Source organism: Vidua macroura, chromosome 2 (assembly GCF_024509145.1).
Source record: "Vidua macroura isolate BioBank_ID:100142 chromosome 2, ASM2450914v1, whole genome shotgun sequence".
In the NCBI taxonomy this organism is placed as follows: domain Eukaryota; kingdom Metazoa; phylum Chordata; class Aves; order Passeriformes; family Viduidae; genus Vidua; species Vidua macroura.
Window position 1 is genome coordinate 67,096,633 of NC_071572.1, and position 18,951 is coordinate 67,115,583.

Consider the following 18,951-nt stretch of genomic DNA (forward strand, 5'->3'; position numbering starts at 1 on the left):
GTCTTTCTTTAAGGACCTCAACCGCGACAGTCCTTCTAAGTCCTTCCTTAATTTTGTTACTCACAATTCTAAAATGTATATAGTCTTCTTACAGAATCATGTTCAATTTTTTTCCCTTTCTTTATGCCCACACAACCTCTGAGCTTCCCTACCTCATGTTTGTCTCCCTTGTTCTTGTTTCACTTATGCCTGTGCATCTCCTGTCCAGAAAGTGTTCTAACTAGAAGGCATTCAGAGAAAACCAAGAACCATTTTTGTTTCAAAACAATAGCTTAACTTAAAACTTTATTAACCTTTGTATAAATTGATCAATATTGAAACTAGTTATTGAAGTTGATAACTTTCCAGAACAGTTACAAAAATGTAATTGTTTGGTCAAAATAAATGACCACCTCAGAACAGAAGTCTTATGATGAAATCTGCAGTCATTCCTAGGCATAAATTACTTTCTGTTGGGTATTGCAAATGATAATTAGATGCCAAAGAGAATTTTGAGGTCAGCCAGGGTGAGCTTAGTGAAGGTCTCTCCTTTGCCTGACAGAATCTGCTGGGCAAGACCTTTCTTCCTCTTCTGGAGTTGCAGGATCTTTTCTTCTACCGTTCCTTCACAGACAAACCTAAAACAAAATTTAAGAAAGGACAAAACAAATCCATACCATCTCAAGTGCTACAAAAAATGTCAGTGTTATATAAACACTTCCCCAGTACATTTCAAAAGATTCATCTTGCTTAGAAATTAATAATTAGCCAATTATGTGACCAACAAAATACTTATCCTCTTATTTTGTCTCAAATCGAGACAACCTCTGAACAGAAAACAGCTATCCTCATATCCAATCATGATAACATTTCAACTATTAAGTCTGATGCACTTCAGGTCTCAGCTTTGGTCATCTGAAGGAACAGTAATTCTATGAATAAATCCTGTAATTATTGCATGATAACTGATGGCACCTATTAAACAAAAAACATTGTACCCAAAATAGCATTTTAGATTCCAGTCTTTGAATGTGCTGTGCATTTATAATAACTAAGTTAATCTTTGGTACTTAGTTACAAATGCTTTTATAAAAGTCCGCTTTGACTCTTGTTAGAAGTACTTTACATGTTTTTTATTAGTGATACCAGAAAGGCTCAGGCTTAGGGATCACAGTCAAAAAATCTCCGTTCAATTAAGAGAAATGGTTTGGCGCCCGAACTGGCACCCAAGAAACCCCTGCTAGCTGTCAGGACAGCAACACGCATGCAAGTGCCACACAGAACACATGAAAACATTTTTATCCCACTGCCCAAATGTCAGTGTCACTGTCAGACCTTGTGTCTAGCTCTAAGTGGAGAAACCAAGGGCTCATCTCACTGACTAAAGCCAGACAGTATATAAGCAGCAGCTCCTCATTCTGCTAAGTAAAATGCTGACCTGTGTATCACAACATCCTTCTTCTGCCCCACACGGTAAATGCGGTCACATGCCTGGTCCTCCAGAGCAGGATTCCTATAAGGTAATTTAAAAAAAAAAAGTTGCCTCATTTTCCTGCCTCCAGGGAATCCTGTTTTCTTCCTCTGTAGAACTAAAACTGCTCCCAGGCTACCTTAGGTGTACCAGCTTGATGGCCAGCCTTCACCCTGACTGTGTTTCCCTTTGCCCTGGGTTCCACACAAAGCCAACTGCATGACTGAGACCACTGGTTCATGTAGTCCCAAGCCTGGCCAACAGTTGCTACTCAGAGAAAGCTGAGTAGGTGGTGAGGAAAGAGAGTGAAGCAAAAAGGCAAACCCCAGTGAAAAAGGCCATCACTCAGGAATATTTATGTAAGAGGTGGGTCCATCTGATAAAGTTACAGGGAATACTTGTTGGTGTAACTCCCATATTGTAGAAATAGATTCTTAATGCTACTACTCAGCAGCTGGTTTTGTATGAGGCACATTAGTTTGCTTTGTAAGTTCTCATGAGTAAAGTTTAGTTTAAAAAACCTACGATTTTGACTTTGATGAGACAACACAAATATTAGGAGCTTGCACACACTCTTCTCATATGTAAAACCTAAAGGTACTTCAGCTGTGCCCAGTTACTGACTACGCTCAACACCATTGATTTGTTTCAAACCAAGCTGCCTGTAGGCATTACTGCACCATTTCTATGACTGCAAAGAATTAAGCCAGGGACTGCCAAGTCCCCAGTAGCATTTTGTGATACAGAGCTGCATACCTGAATTGCTGTTACATTCCTCTATTTTTTCTTGCCCCTACAGATCTGTATTTCAGGGAAGTGAGAACTGGATTGACAAATCAGTATCTTGGATGAAGGTCACAGTAAAAACACTTTTCCCCAACTAACCACTAACCCCGACTATAAACTAAACACCTCCCTCCTAACCCAGTTGCATCAGACATTGCATGCAGTGAGAAAGCAAGCAGCATGTCCTAATATTCTCTCCAAGATGGAATTTGTATTTCTCTTTACCAGTGCATGTCAAGGAGAAAGAGATGGTTTCCTCCAGTCAAGTTCAGGCCAACGCCTCCAGCCAGCAACGAGACCAACATTACCTTCAAAGGCCAAGAGAGCGTTAAGGAACCTGTTTACAGTCTCAGAGTCAGACATCACATCTGCTCATAGCAGGGCTAGAGACTGCTTCTCTGCCCTGAATGCATACCTGAGGCCCTTTGGGATTGTTATTGAACTCTTCTACCACACCCATCCTCTGTTTGGGATTGACAGAGCCATCCACTGTGGCATATTTCAGCCCCAGGCGCTGCAGGTGCACAGCCACAACTTGGAGCATGCTCGTCCACTGAGAGACAACTACACTGGAGAGAGAACAGGGAGTTCACAGCCAGCACTCTGCACTGGAACACTTTGATCACTGCAGTGTCTCACCCAAGGGCTACAAGAATTCAGGCCCCTTTCCTCACAGCAAACTGGAGCCAAGCCCCTTCCCAATTCAGAGATAGCGGTGTAGTGGTAGAACTTGCTGGGGAAGACTAATACCCAATAAATTTCATATAAATTAAGTCAATAATTTTCACCTCTATTTTTGGATTTTACATTTTCACCTCCCAACCACAAACTTGAGTCTCAACACAGCTTTTTCTGAAAAATACAAAAATCAATACCAACACCAAGTTTAGATTCACTAGAGCCTCTCACTACTCAGTTTCTTGGACTAAAGAGTTTGTGAGGCAGGAATTCATTTAATAGTTTATTGAAAGGGAATTAAAGCAATGTTGGTGCTCCCATTCTTATGGGGGGAATGCTTTTTGGAAAAGACTGGAAAAAAACTTTCTATAGGTCCTCTGATCAATGCATTCCTTTCTCTCTAACAGGTTCAGTTTTTCTCTCTACTTTAGTCCTCCACTTCTTTTGGGTTGTGGGGTGGGCAAATACTTCTCATCACAACCAAATTATTCCCAATCCTGGGAGATTTCTGGAGAATAGTCTTCTGGGCCTCAAGGCCTGAGATTTCTCACACATTCCCTTATGTTTACACTTATCTGTGTCTTAAACTCCCCTCTTTTGTCTTAAGACTTTTTTTTCCTCAAGACATGTGTTCAACTACTGCAGTACTGTCACCATTTTAACATACTATGAGTTTTGTATTCAATTATTTTAAGTTATTTCTGCTGTTGTCAAGAAACTGTGCTTTTCTCAATCACTATGACTAAAGAAAAGGACATGCTTGCTAACCTTTTCTGAGGCTCTGGGTGACTCTGAATAGTTTTCAATTCAGCCAAGAGTTGAGCTATCTGCAGGGAAAAAAAATCCAAAACATTAGCCTGCTTGCTCTCATAATCCAGTTCATCTTTGGATATTCTTTATTAAAAGTAGAAAGTGATCAGAATAGCTTTTCAACTGGAATTTCTTCTGTGCTTAGAGTTTGAAGAGATTTTAATAGTCATTGGTAAGAACACTCCCCTCACAGAAAACAGGGCCAGGAAATCATATCTTACAAGCCTGCCTTACAGATTCCAACCTTCCTGTGGGAAGTTACTGCAACCTCTCCTCTTGCTGCCATCCCTTTCTTCTAGCTCATCACAAGCACCATGATCTCACATGCAAATTCTTCTGATCTTCTGGGAATCCAGTGCTTAAGATTTTCACTTACAGTTTTTCAGCAGTCACATTCTCACATGTTGCATCCTGGGATTGGGTTTTAGGGGTTCTTATTTGTGTTAGCTAGCCGGTCCTGTGTACCCCCGCGCTCCCCCTGTGTTGTTTCCCCTCCGCGGTTTCTGGCCCCATGCTGCCTGCTGCCAGATCATCCCCCTCTGCCGCTCCTGTAACCACCCCCCCGTCCGGCCCCAGGAGACCCTGTGCCTGCCACCCCAATCCACACGACCCCACTCAGCCCAAGGCTCGGTGCCCACCCCTGCAGGGTTCTCTGGTTGGTCGCTGTTGCTGGCGTCACCGCCACGGCAGCCACCTCTATTTGATGGCAGGCCGTGGATCCTCTCGCCCCACCCCTCCATAAAATCCTACCCCGCCAGCACCCAGGCGCCATTTTCTCCCATGCGAGTGCCGGGAGCGGTTGCGTCTTTCCATCGAAGCGCGCCACGTGACCAATAAACCGTTCCTGCTAAGCACGGAGTAAATGGACAATTCCTTACCTCTTTACCGGGTCCCTAGCGCACGGTAACAGCGGTTGGCCAGCCCACGCGCCCGAGACACGGAGCCGTGTCTGGGAACCTGCGGCAGCAAACCCCAGCGGCACGTGGAAGCTACGCCACAGCCGGGCTCCCAAGAGCCGCGTGCAGCCGGGGAGAGCGAAAACCCACGCCGCACTCACAGCTTCACTAGAAGTACCCCTCAACATGAGAGAAGTTGGAGCCTTCCCAGAAGGGGTTCAGCAGGCTATCAACCTACTCATCTGATTTCATCTCAACTGGCAACTCAGCCTGATCTGCAATTACCATTTAAGAGGCAAAGTGCTAAAATTCAAGCTACAAGGAAGGTAAGAATACCACAACCAGAATACCTTGGTGCTCTCCCTGATGATGTCAAAGATATCTGTTTGAAAAGCTGTGCCATTGAGGTAGACTGTTGATTTGGAATCAGGAGACTGGAGCTCAGACAGTGTCAAAGCACCAAGCTGTTCCTCAATGGAGAGTGCAAGGCCTTCACTGTTCAAGTTAACTTGATCCAGAGCCTGTGGGAAGAAAGTAAAATAATAAGGGATCACAGTCAAGCCTGAGATCAAATTCAGTACTGATCCTGTCAGCACAGTATCTGCTGAGGACACTGGGTTTGAAGGATGCAATATGAAGACAGAACAATTAAGAAACACTACTGGATCAAACAGTCCCTTTGGACCTTTATTCTACCCCAAAAGGGGCACTGTATGGCAAGCATGTGAGCCTAGCCATTTCCTGTGGTCCAATCTCTTCAGACTGGCCCCCCCTAACATTTAACAACTGCAGGATTGCAGGTGGTAGAACATAAATTCCTGTCTGTTCCCCTAATAGCTGAGCTTTCTCTACAGCTACTATATATATATATATAGTTCAGAGCCAAGAACTCCTGAAAGATTAATCCGCATCATTCAAGGTAACCTCAAAGCACTGACAGAGCTCTCCAACACACAAGCCCTTGAAACAGGCTACACTTGTGCATTTTTCAAAGCTAGGTTAAGATTAAGACTTCTTTACCATTAAAATTTTAGTTCCCTTTTTATCTGAATAAAGGTATTTCCAAAGACACAGCTGCCCACATAAGTCATACTGGGTATTGCAGCCCTTCAGTAGAAGGTAAACCCATCTAAAACATCTTGGGCTTCAAAACACAGAGTCCTAAAACTGACTCTGTTCATACTCTCATAGATAAGAGAAACAGAGGTGTTACCAAGTCTGTTAATTTGCAAAAGCACTTTAAAAAACCCCACAAAACCCCCCGCATCACTACAATGCGATTACCACTTTCAGTAAGGAGAGATGGCAGCAGCACTGACGGAGTCTCAAGAGCATGGACAAGACATGGACAGTACTTGAGACCTGGGAGGCACTTTGTGAGCCTGCTAGAAATTCCTTTTGACTGACTCCAAACTCCTGTGCAACTGTCAAGGAAGGAAGACAAAACATCAAGAGCTCCTGGAGGCATTTCCAAGCACTGCCCATCTGCCTCCAAGAAGAGGTTCACAAAGAGTAGTCAAAAATAAACAGGCAAGCAAATACCTGATTTAACATAGGAACCCATCAACCCCCAATTTAAGTAAAAAAGGTAAAAAAAAAAAAAGGCAACAATACAAGTCAGAGTATGATACACTATACACTAATGCTGACATATGTTACCTGAGCAACTAGACCTTTATTTCAAAGGAAGTTTTAGGCCCAGAAGGGTTAAGAGATTTTCTCAGAGCCACAACGAGAACACACTTAGAATACTAAGGTATTAAGTTTTTGTAAAATGTAGCATTTTCCCAAGAATTTCTAATTCCTGACCCCAGGTCTGTTCCCCCCTTCTGAGCTATGCACTTAAGAGCCACTTCTGAAAATGTTTTCAGGGGAGGGCATGCTCAAACCTTTCTGAAAGGGGTTACCACCATCATACTCTCCGTCTTCATTTTTCTGCTCTTGTCTCTTTAGGTACGACTGTAGTGTTGACCTGTAAAAACAAGACAAAGACACTGGGATTCACAGCAAGAAAAAAGGCAAGAGGGACCTGGGCTTAGCAAGCTGATGATGCATTAAGGTAAGGAAGGTTTCATTAATCATCCAGTCACAAAATTATCACAAAAAATACCCAGTCTTGTTTAACCAAAGTATGATCAAAACCAAAGATGCATTTTGGAAAACGCAAGAGAAAGTAAGTCTGCTTTTTGAGTATGAGAACACTTTTAAATATATATTTAAAAGGAAGGAAGAGATTCTTTACTATGAGACTGAAAGAGCCTAGGAAAACACAAAGTGATGCTGGCTTGCATTACAGCTATCTGGAGAGGCCAGCATAATTTCTAACTGGTCAAAAATCACAGAGCAAAGATGATAATTCTATCCTTTACAGGTGCTCACACATCATCATTTAAGAACTACTTGTTGCAATTTGAAGTCTTTGGAGTCTTGAAATCAGTGAGATTAAGTGGAAGGCTAGAATACAAAGCTCATATGAGGCATGAAAACATGAGAGAAAAGAAATTAATCACTTTTGCCTATTACCCAAACAGTGTATTTCAAACACACTAGACAGATAAATTCAAAGGGGAAAAAAATTAACAGGAGTTTGTGCAAAAGCTCTCCTCATCTGAAGTGAATTTCTCCTGATTTCCATAGCAATAAGAAACAAAGCCACAAAACACCATATCTCTACCCACATTCATACCTGGATCTTGCAAAGAGCACATTGTACACAGATTGTTCCTCTGCTGTAAGTTTTAACTGATGCAACTGCGTCCTACGCTGGGGCAGAGATACCTGAAGTGAAAATTCAGAGGATCAGACATATGTAGCACAAAAGTAGTAGAGAGCATCACATACAGCAGCAATCCAGGATTTAACACAATACTCTAAGTCTCAAGAGTATCTCAGAAGATAGCTGTTTGTTATAGCTGTATGTATTAATGCAGTTATCACAAAACAGACACAATAAAATCTTTATTCCAGCTCATCCAGTAACAAGTTCATACTATGTATGTACTGCTCAACAACTACCACAGAGGGATTAATTTTTGTGTTCTTAAAGTACCTTATTTCCCCATTCAAAATCAGACAGTACACCAAAACTATACCTTTTAAAGGCTAAAGACACACCTATGACTAATACTCCATTCAAAAGACTGTTCGTAAAAAGCAATGCAGAAAGCCAATGCTCCAGCACACACCAGGTCCATTTGACATGTGGCAGCTTGGGTTCTCAGATCTAGGCTAGTCCAGTGATCTAGACTAAGTGGCCATCTACATGCAATTACTTGGCATATTTTTGTCTGCATGTTATTTATAATTGAAAGGTTTCATTATTTTCTTTAATTCTGCTTTCTGGGTAAGCAACCAAAGCATGCCACAGACATTTGCTTCTCTTGCTCAAGAGGCTGCAGCAGATAAGAAACCCCATCCATTAACAAATTTATGCATGTAAATAACTAAGTGTCTGCTGCAAGGAAAACAATGGAATGATGGTATAGTTTTGGAGGGTAAAGTTCTTACCAGGGGCTTGCCAGCTGAATCCAGCTGGTCCTTAGTTCTCTGCAGTAAGAGGCTCCTGGTTAAGAGGCTTAGCCTCTCCCCTCCCTTCCTTGTGTTGTTATCTACCTGGTACTTCCAAACTTTGTATTCATCAAAAGGAGAGCAACGTAGAAACCTGTGACAGGAAGGAAGGAAACGTCATACCAAGGGAAGAAAAGTTCTTCACTTACTCTGGAGTGACCAGAACCAAATTTCTTGCAATTCCTTGCTACCAAAACAAACCATTTCCAAATGCCATAACTGCGTGACCAAGGACAAGTAAACATTCCAGCATAATGGTGGTGATAACTTGTTTGCTTAGATGCCCTACCATCACTAATACTGTAAACACCTGTTTCTGGTTCTGTACCTATCACTTCCTCTTAGCCCATTATGTTTCAAGCACCACCAGTAAACAAAGGACATCCAGATGCAGAGGTACTTGCCGAAAAGCATATTCATCTGTGTTTTCAAAATAGCAAACTTCTTACTTGACAGTTAATTTGAATTATCCAAAATTAATTTCAAACACAAGTTCTCTCTGGTTCTCCAACACCATTTGTAACCTTTCCCCCCTCAGCAACCTGTTTATCATTGTTCAGAGAACCCAAAGTTTTCACCCTTTCCTTTCAATGCCCTTGTAGCACAACACTCCAAGAAGGTCCTCCCAGGATGACCTGGTAACAACAGGGATTAACTCATAAAACCTCTGTTCATTAAACTTGGTTTTGTGCATACTCATCCTGAAGACAAAGGAGATCCAAGGTAATTTCCCCTTTGTTCTCCATGGAGGCAGAAAAGCTACATGCAACAGCAGACACACAGTCAGCCTTGTGCAACACCTCAACCACAGCCTTTGCAATCCAGTGTTAAGCATTAATATAACTAATCCTACTACTCCACATATCTTAGAGACATCTCAAACTTAGAAACAACTTCAGCACTTCATCAGAGAAGAACTACTAAGATTGGATCCCTGTCCATGTGGTGACATGCAGCCAGCTCACCTCAGGAGAGAGTACATGTCCAGCAAGTTGTTCTGTATCGGCGTCCCAGTGACAGCCCATCGGGCACTGGCTCTCAATTTGCACACAGCTATAGAGGTTTGAACCCGTGGGTTTTTAATATTGTGAGCTTCATCCAATATAATTCGAGCCCAAGCTACCCTGAGCAAAGGGGAACAGGGAGATGATCCACTCTGAAAGAAAAAGCAGGCTATAATCTGAAGCAAAACCTAGGTTCTCTAAGGCGGCACAAGCAAACACATTTTTCCAGTATGAAATATTTTCCTGATGTTAGTCAGCAGCAGTTTGTGCCCTTACTGTCATGTAAGAAATGGTCTTCAAAAATCATCTCTTTAAAGCTTCCACATTTAAAGTTTATAAGCCAAAAACTAACTTATTTGCCTGATCTTAATAACAATTTCTAGTATTTTGTTCATTTTCTTGCTTTTAACATTTTATCTCATAATGTTGTTGCTTCAAGAGGTGTTTCATATCAGTAAAGTTTTGCTATGCTGAGATGAAGGACCATATATAATTATCCTGATCTCTCAAAATTTTATAGATACCACCTAGAAATTTCAGGAAATTCCAAGTCCTGTTTTCTTCAAGAGCTACATCTAAAGCTGTGCAGAGGTAGGAGACAGCAAGGGACTTCCTCTACACTGTGTAGTCATTTCAGTCAGCACTCAGCAATCACATCATTATTTTCATAGCCCAGCCAGCACACTGCTGTTTCTTCAAGGCAGCATGAAATTTGCATCAGTCTCAGCTCAGACTGAGCCAGAGCCTGAGGTTTCTGGTAGTTTGGGGTAACATTAATGGTTCAAGCAACAAAGGACATCAAACAGGAGATTCTACTACTCCTTCACCTCAAAAGGAGAATGAGATTCACTAGTGCATTCTTAAGATTACTTCTGACGACATTTCAACTGTCTGTATTCAATGTACCATATTCTATAATTCTACAGAACAGATATATTGTGAATATATCTATTCTTGCTCCACTTCACAGCACTTCCTCTCATCACTTTGCTTTTACAAAAATAATCAACAGGGGCTTATAAAAAAGAAAATCAAGCTGCTGTTCACTGTAGCACATATAAGGTGCTACTTGAAACAACAATGGTTTGTAACACCTCAGAACAAAAACTTTAAGGCAATTCCCTATTGACACTGTGGTTTCTCACCCCCACATCATGGTCCTGAGCAGGGACTTCCCCCTCCTCTTTGGTTGTGGGAACCTCCTTGGAGAGAAGGCTGTAGGTTGTGACAACAACATCATATCCAGAAAGCCTGAATGCAAAGAAAGTAGTGATGAGGGGCAAGAACCAATAAGAAATTCATTTTGCAAGAGAGACTAAATGCATGCTGAAGAATGCATTTAAGAATAACACAGTGCTACAGGAACTGAAACCCTGAGTTTTACAGAAAACTGAGCTTCATTGCAGTTAAACAGGAAAAACTCATCATCCCCATTTTATGGATACTGGAAGTAGATACATCAAGCTCAAGATGACAGTAAAAGCCCATTGACCAGAATGCACACTACATGGCATGAGACTTGCTTAGAGCCTGGCACCCAGGAATACTGCTCAGCATGGCCTGAAGAGGTCTAGAAAATATGCTGAATCATACATACTGCTGATAAAAAATACAAATACAAAGCACAGGCATGGAAGAAATTGCCATTGACAATCTTTGCAAGCAAGAGCTATTCTGGAGAATATACACCTTTTATTTTGCTATCAGAAACAACAACAGCCTCCACCAGAACCACTGAGCATGGGCACAGGCCATAAACGTTTTACTAAATACACCTTGACAGCACACATCAGCCTGACTTTCTGGACCTTCCACATTTCAATACTTCACGTTCTCCCATCATTCTACATCCACTTTCATTTCAACTTTGATAAACACAGTCTCTTGCTACATAGTATTTTACTTTTCCTGATCATATTTATGGTTTAGCACTTACACCTCTGCATGCTTATCTCGATTTGCCCCGTGGTACAGACAGACCCTCAGTTTGCCAAAGGCCACACGTCTCTCAATCTCTTTCTTCCAGTGATGGATCAAGGATGCAGGACAAATGACTAAAGTGCCATGGGAAGAGATAACAGTGAAGTCTAAAAGAAAATATTGAAGACAGGTTTCAATATCTTCACATTAGACTAGAACAAAGACAGAATTTTTGGAAATTTGCAATTGAGAAGAGTGTCCAACCAATTCCATGAGGATGCAGACAGTACAGACTGTGGACAACAGAAGCAATACTCTTTAAAAAAGCACTAACATCCCCAGTATCTGTGGACAAGATAAAAGTAATCTTTAGGGGAGAGCTGGAAAGAAAAAAGATCAGCTACAGAGAGGTGTGTAGTAACTAGTAACTATTTGAAGTCCCTATGAAAACTACGCATATGTTTAAAAAACTATGAAATCTTTTCCAAACCCAGCATATGCTGGCTTTAACTATTTCAGGAAAACAGTAAAAAAAAAAATCTCCAAACAATAAAAAGTAATGGGTCGGAAAATCCTACACAGCCAATGGGAGACAAAAATGACCCTGATCAGAGAAAGGCCATGCAAGGAGGCACAGTACAATTTAGCCAAATGAAAGTTTCCTGCAGAAGCAAAGTGAGCACAGATACAGTGTGTTTTTCTACAACCCCTTAACGTGTAATGCTTTAGGCACTTCAGATGGCACTTTCATCATAATGTATGTGCTCTAGGATGGAAAAAATCTGTACCATTTTTGGATAACCATATTTCTAATGTCTCCTCTCTTTTCTCTGTCTTCAGCTGCTTCTGGGCCAGAATGAGAGCAATCATCGTTAGCGTCTTCCCCAAGCCCATGTCATCCGCTGCAAAAAGACAGACACAAGTTATCACCTGCAGAAATTAGTCCCCGTGGATCTACACTGAGGGAAATACAACAACAAAGTGTCCTGGGGAACCCAGAAAATCAAAAATATACAGATGAAAATTTCAGGGTACAATTTAGTAATTGGTTAATACCCGTACTTGGTAATAGGGCACAGAAAAACAAGCCCTTATGACATGTCTACAAAATAACCAGTTATTGGCCTCCAAGTAAGTTACATGCAAAACCTTACTGCCATAGATCTGCCCCACAAAATCCACTTTGCCATTCTGTTGCCTACCCAAAATTCCTCCACACGGCCTCTGACTCTCTCTCCAGAGGAGCCATGCGAGCGCCTGTTTCTGGTGCTGCAGCAGTGGGACCTGAGGGGGTGAGTGAGACAGAGAATTTGAAGGAAACACCTGGCAAAATTTAGACACTTCTGATTCCTGTATCAATTGTCATGTTCAACTGCTTTACTACAATCCTACTAAAAGGAGTTTACCTACCTGTTCTTTTTCCACACAGGCTGGGATACCCAAAGTAAGCAACTTCTGCAGACAGAAGGTCAGCAGTACCATAGATGAGTCTTCCTAACGTTTCCTGCACTAACCAGCCTAATGCCTCAGAGTGCTCTCAGAGAGCAGATAATGATGTCTTGTTCAGCTGGAAAATCCACCCCAAACTGCCTTGCTTACAACAGCTACCACTGTCAAAGAAAGGGATTGAGAACACTTCCCCTTTTCTCACCGAGTCTAAGACCCCTACAGACTCCTGAAGCAGGAGTACCTGTACTACCACCACAGGACATTCAGTGGCCTTCCCCACCACTGAAAAGGTCCCAAGGCAATGTGACAAGTGACACAACATATATGCACCTATGCACCACCCTGTAGAGACATGTACCTTTGTTCCAATACCTTGCATATAACCTCAAAGAGATCAGAACTACTCTGGAGTCCACCACATTCCATGAATGCAATCACCTGCAAATCTTTTTGGAAAGATTATTTCTTATAGCTCACCAGGAAGAATGAGCAATGAGGTTCTCAGCCTGTTCCTCACACCTCTGTTCTGCCAGGCACATACAAACAACATGGATGGAATGCAATTAGAGTATCTTCTTCCAGCAGGATGCAAAATATGTCGAAGTGGGAAAGAAGGAACGCTCTAGGGTACCACTCAGAGGTTATGATTTATTCATCAGCATGACAGCTTCCATCCTTGCCAACCTACCTTCAGTCCAGAGGGATCTTCAGCTGCTGTCTCCTCTGTTGGACAAGATTCTAGAGATTTGTGAAGATGATTAATAGCCTCAAATGTGGCACTGTGTACAGCCCTGATTTGGTCTTCTGTCATTCTTCCCCCATACAGATTCTGCACACCAACACTCACTGCAAAAATACAGTACCAGAGATGTGTTTACAAAGCTAACTTTCCCAAACACATCTTTCACCTCAGAGATTGACTTCAATGGCTACAGATGCCTGAGGGACAGCATGCAGCAACAAAACAGGCTTAGCACTCTCACATGTATCCACAAGTTGCAGAATTATTTCAGAAATAGTACTCAACAGGGTTCTCTATAATGGCAAAGTCTTTCTATACTTACTTCCAAAACTTTGGCCACACGAACCCAAAGTAGCAGCAGCTGAGGGGTGACTGTGCGAGCCTGCAGAGGCCTTTGCTGCAGGATCCTGGAGCTGGAGAGGTGTTATCAACTTCGTACCACCTGGCCTGTCAACTGGGTTACACAAAGACTCTTCACAGCAGCTGTTGCTTGTGCTATCCTGCCCTTAAGGAGAAAGGAATCACAGGCTGAAAAGGTTGCACAGAGAACCTCAGAGCCTTGCTCTACAGCCCAGAGAAGAGCCTATTTGCCCAAGAGCCTGCTTGCAAAACACTGTGAAGTGGTGACACCAGTTTAATAGCAGATTACCACATCACCTGAGCCACTGCAACTACCAGAGTGTGTTCTTGGCCTGCTGCTGTGACAGGCAATGTGTCCAGCTGCAGCCTCAGTGTGTGGTTAACAGCAACACAGTGAACGCTGCAACTGTGATCAGAGTAGCATAGACAACGTCAGTTTTGCACCCCCATGGTTCCCAGATGATTTATTAATTTTGAAGGCTTCTCTCTTGTCAGTATTTTGGACATAAAAACTATTGAAACATCCAAGAACAAATGGGCCCAGAGAGCTCATGAGCTTTTCTTTCTCAGGAATGGCACACTGGAAGCTGCTCATTTTGAATCTGGTAACTGGGATATTCAGTGACAACAACATGCATGAACAGCACAGTTCCATAATGCATCACAGGGAGTTAACAAGTCATTGGCATGTTCTCCAGAAATTCCTGTCTCAGTCATGTAGCCAAAGCTGGAAACCTAGATCCTAATGGTGGGAGGAAATTCCCTTGGGAAGCCACTACATTAGGGAGGGAACATTGAGTTGTTCCATTCATCTGCTCCCAGACACATATTTTGCAATTAACACTTTTCATCGTCAGTAAATCTCAACAGACAAACATTTTATAGACAACAGGCCATATATAAGTATATGCTAAATTCCTCCATATTAACAACTATTTTAAGACAGACTGTTTTGTAAACTTCTGGAGCAAAAAAAAAAAAAAAATTAGCCCTACCTTTTTCACTACTATCTGCTGTTGAAATGTTAAGAGCACTGAGTGCAGCTTCCAAATCCTGCACTTGCTTTAATAACCGTTGCCCTTTATCTGGCAGCATCTGAATGTTCACTGTAGCCAATGTACTCTGCAAAGAAGAAAGAAACCAAAACTTGAGTGTGGTCACCAAGCTCTCTGCCAACACAGAACAATCGGGTCAGAAGTCTAAAAAGAACTAATCCTGTCCCATTTTCATCTTGATACTGTTCTGTCATCTGCAAAAGCTTTTAAATGACATTCAGTGCAATTAAACTGTTTTTTAGCAGAAAATAAACTAATCATTAGTGTTCTTTGGAAAATTAACCATTACTGTTTCATTAGAAAATATGAGGTGAGTCAGATAATCTTAACATCTCTCAAAACAGCCACAACATTTAACCTACTTGCACCTTTCTTTCTATGCTTGCACAAACAACAGTTCTGACTTTATTTCAAGGTTCTGTTCTAAATGCTAGACAAACAGGGGGGTTCATAATGAAAACTGTAAAACATAGTGATTGCCAATTATTGGGGAAAAAAAAAAGCAAACAGGCAGATAGTTTATTTCACCCTAGTGTAAGCTTTCATAGCTGGATCACTTCTACTGCACAAGGCCAAGAGAGGCTACGAGAAACAGCCATGTTATTTACAAAGCTTAAACTGGCTGTGCACTATTCCATTTTATGCAAATTACTTTCCAGGTAAAAGACAAGACACAACCTCAGGTGGGTCAAAACTGAGTATCCCCAAAGGCAGAAGATTGTACTACCTTAGAAGTAATTGGTTTGTATCTGCTTAATACAACCAGTCTGTACAAAGGCTGAATTTCCTCCCATGCCATGTCTTCCTAAACCCCATTTTGAGTTTCTGCTGTGAGGAGATATCATATTCTGATACCTGTCACAAGTAAGGGAAGTCACTTGAAAACAGAACAATAAACCCCTCAAATAATAGGTGCAATAAATGACCTTTTTTTGTTTCAGCTGGACTAGAAGATGGTTATGAAGCACTTTAGGGTCCTGAGGTCCTTCCATGTGATGTGATGCTGCTGCTCCTGGCAAAGGTGCCCCCTGCACACTCTTTCCTGAAGGAATCTCAACTGATTTCTCAGGTTTACTTTCACCTGATGAGGAACAAACAAATTGCTCTTCATCACTATCACTGCCAGAGGCTTCACCAGGAGGCTCTGGCAGCCCTGGCCCGAGTTGTGCCTTGGGCAGCTCTGCCTCGACCCCTCCTCTCAGGGCAGCACACTGCGATGCCGACTGTGCTCCTGCTGGGGAAGGGGCGTCTTCCTTAGACACCAGAGTCATTTCACCGTTCTTCTGCCCAGTGCAATCTTTCTCTCTTGTTGCTTTATCCCTATAACTTTTTAAGCTTTTTTCTCCAAGCTGCTCCTCTCCTGGAGGCTTGGTACTTGTACTTTGCTTTCCAAGACTTAGTGGGAAGAGTTTTGATCTTGTGCCTGGCTCCTTGTCCACACAATCAGAAAGGTTCTTGGATTCCCTACCACTGCCACCATATTTCTCTTCCTCTGAAAGTGTATTTTCCCCATTCCTGGTCTCAGAAAGGCAAAGCTTAGATTCAGACACTGTAGTCTCCTGAAGTTCTAGATCATTTTTACTTCCTGTGGATGACTGCTTTTTATTTTTCAGCTCTTCTAGAGGTACTGTCTCTGTGGAGGAATCAGAGGTCGATTTCTTTTCTTTACATGACACCAGCACACTCTCATTCTCTGCTTTAGCTCCTTTTGCTTTACTTTCCTCTCCATTTATTTGCTTCATTTGTTTCCAGGATGATGGTGCACGATTCTTGTCTAGCACTTTGAATGGATTTCTCTGGCTAGTGGGATTGAAGAAAGGTGCTGTTCTGGGCTGGGATTCCAAGGGTTTTGACGCTTTGGTAGCTTTTGGATCCTGCAATATGTACATGGCAGTAAATGCTAATGTACAAATTATTAACACAGGTTACTAACACACACAACCTGATCACCTCAAGCAAGACTTCATCCTCTACTGAGATCATCTTTCCTATTATTTTAACAGAGTCAGGATAACATTTCATAAGAAATCCAAAACAAAATGGCTCGTTTTCTACTTTCTTTGCCATTCCCATTGTTTTTTGAGATCAAGTCCCAATAGCACAATCTCTAGAAAAGAGGACAGCCAAGAATCAAATCCAAGCTTCTTCTAATACTGAAGAATAGTGACTACTTCACACAGCTTAGGAGAAAGGGATATCTCACCTAGAGAACAGCAGGACTGACACACTTTTCAGCCGGAAAACAAAATCTCCCACTAAGTAGTTTCAGAGGTGATTATGGTATATGTAATGAAAAGTCACACCAGAATAAGGCAATACTATAATACAAACACTCTTACCTGCCATGGGACGCTTCCACACCATTTCCCATTCAACTTACTCTTAAGGCACCGGTAAAACAACCTACCAAGGATTAAAACAAGATTTCAATTCCAGGAGCCAGTAAAGAAGCTCTAAGCATTATTTTAAAAGTAGTTTGCACCAGAAACCATCACAGCCAAGTTCTACTAATCTGTACTTTACATTCAGACCTTTGCATAACAAAAGGCTGTGAACACTGGCAACAGAGCTTTTTACAGGAGTAGTGTTCTCTGAATAAAGATTCCTAGGGTTCGGGTTTTTTTTTTTTAATTTTAGCAATAGAAGAGTAACTGCTCAGGCAAAAATACTGTCTATGTTTAGAGCCTTAGAAGCATTTTTATGATTTCAGCTCTTCTTTTAGTTACACTGCACAGGCCACCTCATCTTGACAGCAACTCAGGGACAGAAATACTTTGGATGCAATTTCTTTTTTAAACTAGCAGCCAACCAGGACTGCTGCAAATACTTTATCAGAACTAATACTGGGGAATCTGACGCTGAGTTTGGATGAATCCAACCACAGAGTCATGCTCAATTCTGTTAAAAACAAACATCATCTGATGATCCAGGTTTATACTATTGGATGTTACTGCTAATTAAAGTGGCAAACATTTGGAAACAGGGTAAGTGAAGGCCTCAAGGCTCAATGACTCTTTTCAATTTTAGAAGGAAACTGCAAGTTCTCTCTGGTTCTCCAGCACCATTAGTTTCAACATGTGCAATAAACCCCCGTTTTCACTTTGAATGACTGGTAGTTCAACTCTCTCACTTGTTCATAAACAATAAAGAGAGCTAAGATCCTCCTGATCCTAAGAATAACGATCTTTGTTTTTAAGAGGCAGCATCCTACAAAGTAAGTCTTCAAAGATGCCATAAAAATGAGATACTCTAAATAAAAGCCCTCCTTTCCCCACGAAACACAGATACAGCTTAGATGGATGTTAAATCCTCATTACAGAAAAACTACTTAAATCACAGGATTCAAGTTTTTCTGATGTAAAACTGTAAAAACTATATGATCATTAGTCAGAATCAGCTTGAGAGGATTATTTTAAGCACTGAATATAGGATAAAGAAGGAACACAAGTTTTACCCGTTTGAAGGCAGACATACGTGTTTTAAAAAATTTGAGAAACTTACTGGTACTCATCTCTGTCTGGCTGCTGAACTAGGACTTGCAGCTCCACCACGCACCCCTCATGGATCAAGCAGTGAGAAGCAGGAACCCTGAAAGGAGGAAAGGAGAAGCGGAAGAATACAGACAAGACGAACTGCCCAGGGGACTGCCACCGCAAAGCAATCACTTGCGACAAAATAAAGGCTATGTAAGAAAACACGTTTGCGACTGCTGACACAGCAGTGAGCTTCCCTCAGGACAGCCAAGTGTGTCCCCTGTCCCATCGTCCCCCTCCTGCCGCCCCTGCCCGGCACCTACGGCGCTGGGAGGACGAAGCCGCAGGCAGCGGGGCCCTGCGTCCCGCACACGTAGAAGCTCTTCCCTTTGTTGGGGCCATCGCGGACGCCCGTTTTCAGGAAGCAGAGGGACCCTGCGGAGAGCAGAAGAGCGGAACTGGTCAGGCCGAGCCCCCCACGCGCCGCCCCTCACGGGACCCCGGCCGCCCCTCACCGTGCTCGGAGCACAGCACAGCCTCCATGGCCGCGCAGCACGGCCGCGCCCATCCTTTAAACCGGCCAATCCCGCCGCGCCGGCGCTCCCACCAATCAGCGCCGGGCAAGGGCGGAGCAGCCAATCGCTGCTGCGCTGTGCTCCCCTCACGCACAGCCCTCGCGCGCCCGAGGGCGGGAACAGGCGGGAGGGGAGATGAGAAGGGGGCGTCGCATTGTGGGCGTGGCCCCACGGGCAAAGGGGCGT

At 42.6% G+C, this 18,951-nt stretch overlaps 1 protein-coding gene across 2 annotated transcripts; it reads right to left on the minus strand.

Moving 5' to 3' along the window:
• Positions 1-272: 272 nt before the first annotated feature.
• Positions 273-18,747, minus strand: TTF2 (transcription termination factor 2). Of its 2 annotated transcripts, none has more exons than XM_053971390.1 (23): positions 18,706-18,747; positions 18,514-18,625; positions 18,219-18,305; positions 17,057-17,120; positions 15,644-16,591; positions 14,658-14,784; positions 13,625-13,807; positions 13,249-13,406; positions 12,314-12,395; positions 11,900-12,013; positions 11,128-11,278; positions 10,337-10,442; positions 9,153-9,343; positions 8,128-8,281; positions 7,307-7,398; positions 6,510-6,592; positions 5,905-6,044; positions 4,971-5,141; positions 3,683-3,741; positions 2,652-2,805; positions 2,462-2,544; positions 1,418-1,492; positions 273-617 (listed from the first exon to the last, which is right to left on the minus strand). In XM_053971390.1, exons 1-23 carry the CDS (start codon positions 18,731-18,733, stop codon positions 473-475), a joined length of 3,507 nt encoding a protein of 1,168 aa, XP_053827365.1. In that variant the 5' UTR covers positions 18,734-18,747; the 3' UTR covers positions 273-472. The 2 variants fall into 2 exon arrangements, with proteins under 2 accessions (XP_053827365.1, XP_053827366.1); XM_053971391.1 differs by lacking the exon at positions 273-617 and adding an exon at positions 2,207-2,251 and having other exon boundaries at positions 1,424-1,492.
• Positions 18,748-18,951: the final 204 nt, after the last annotated feature.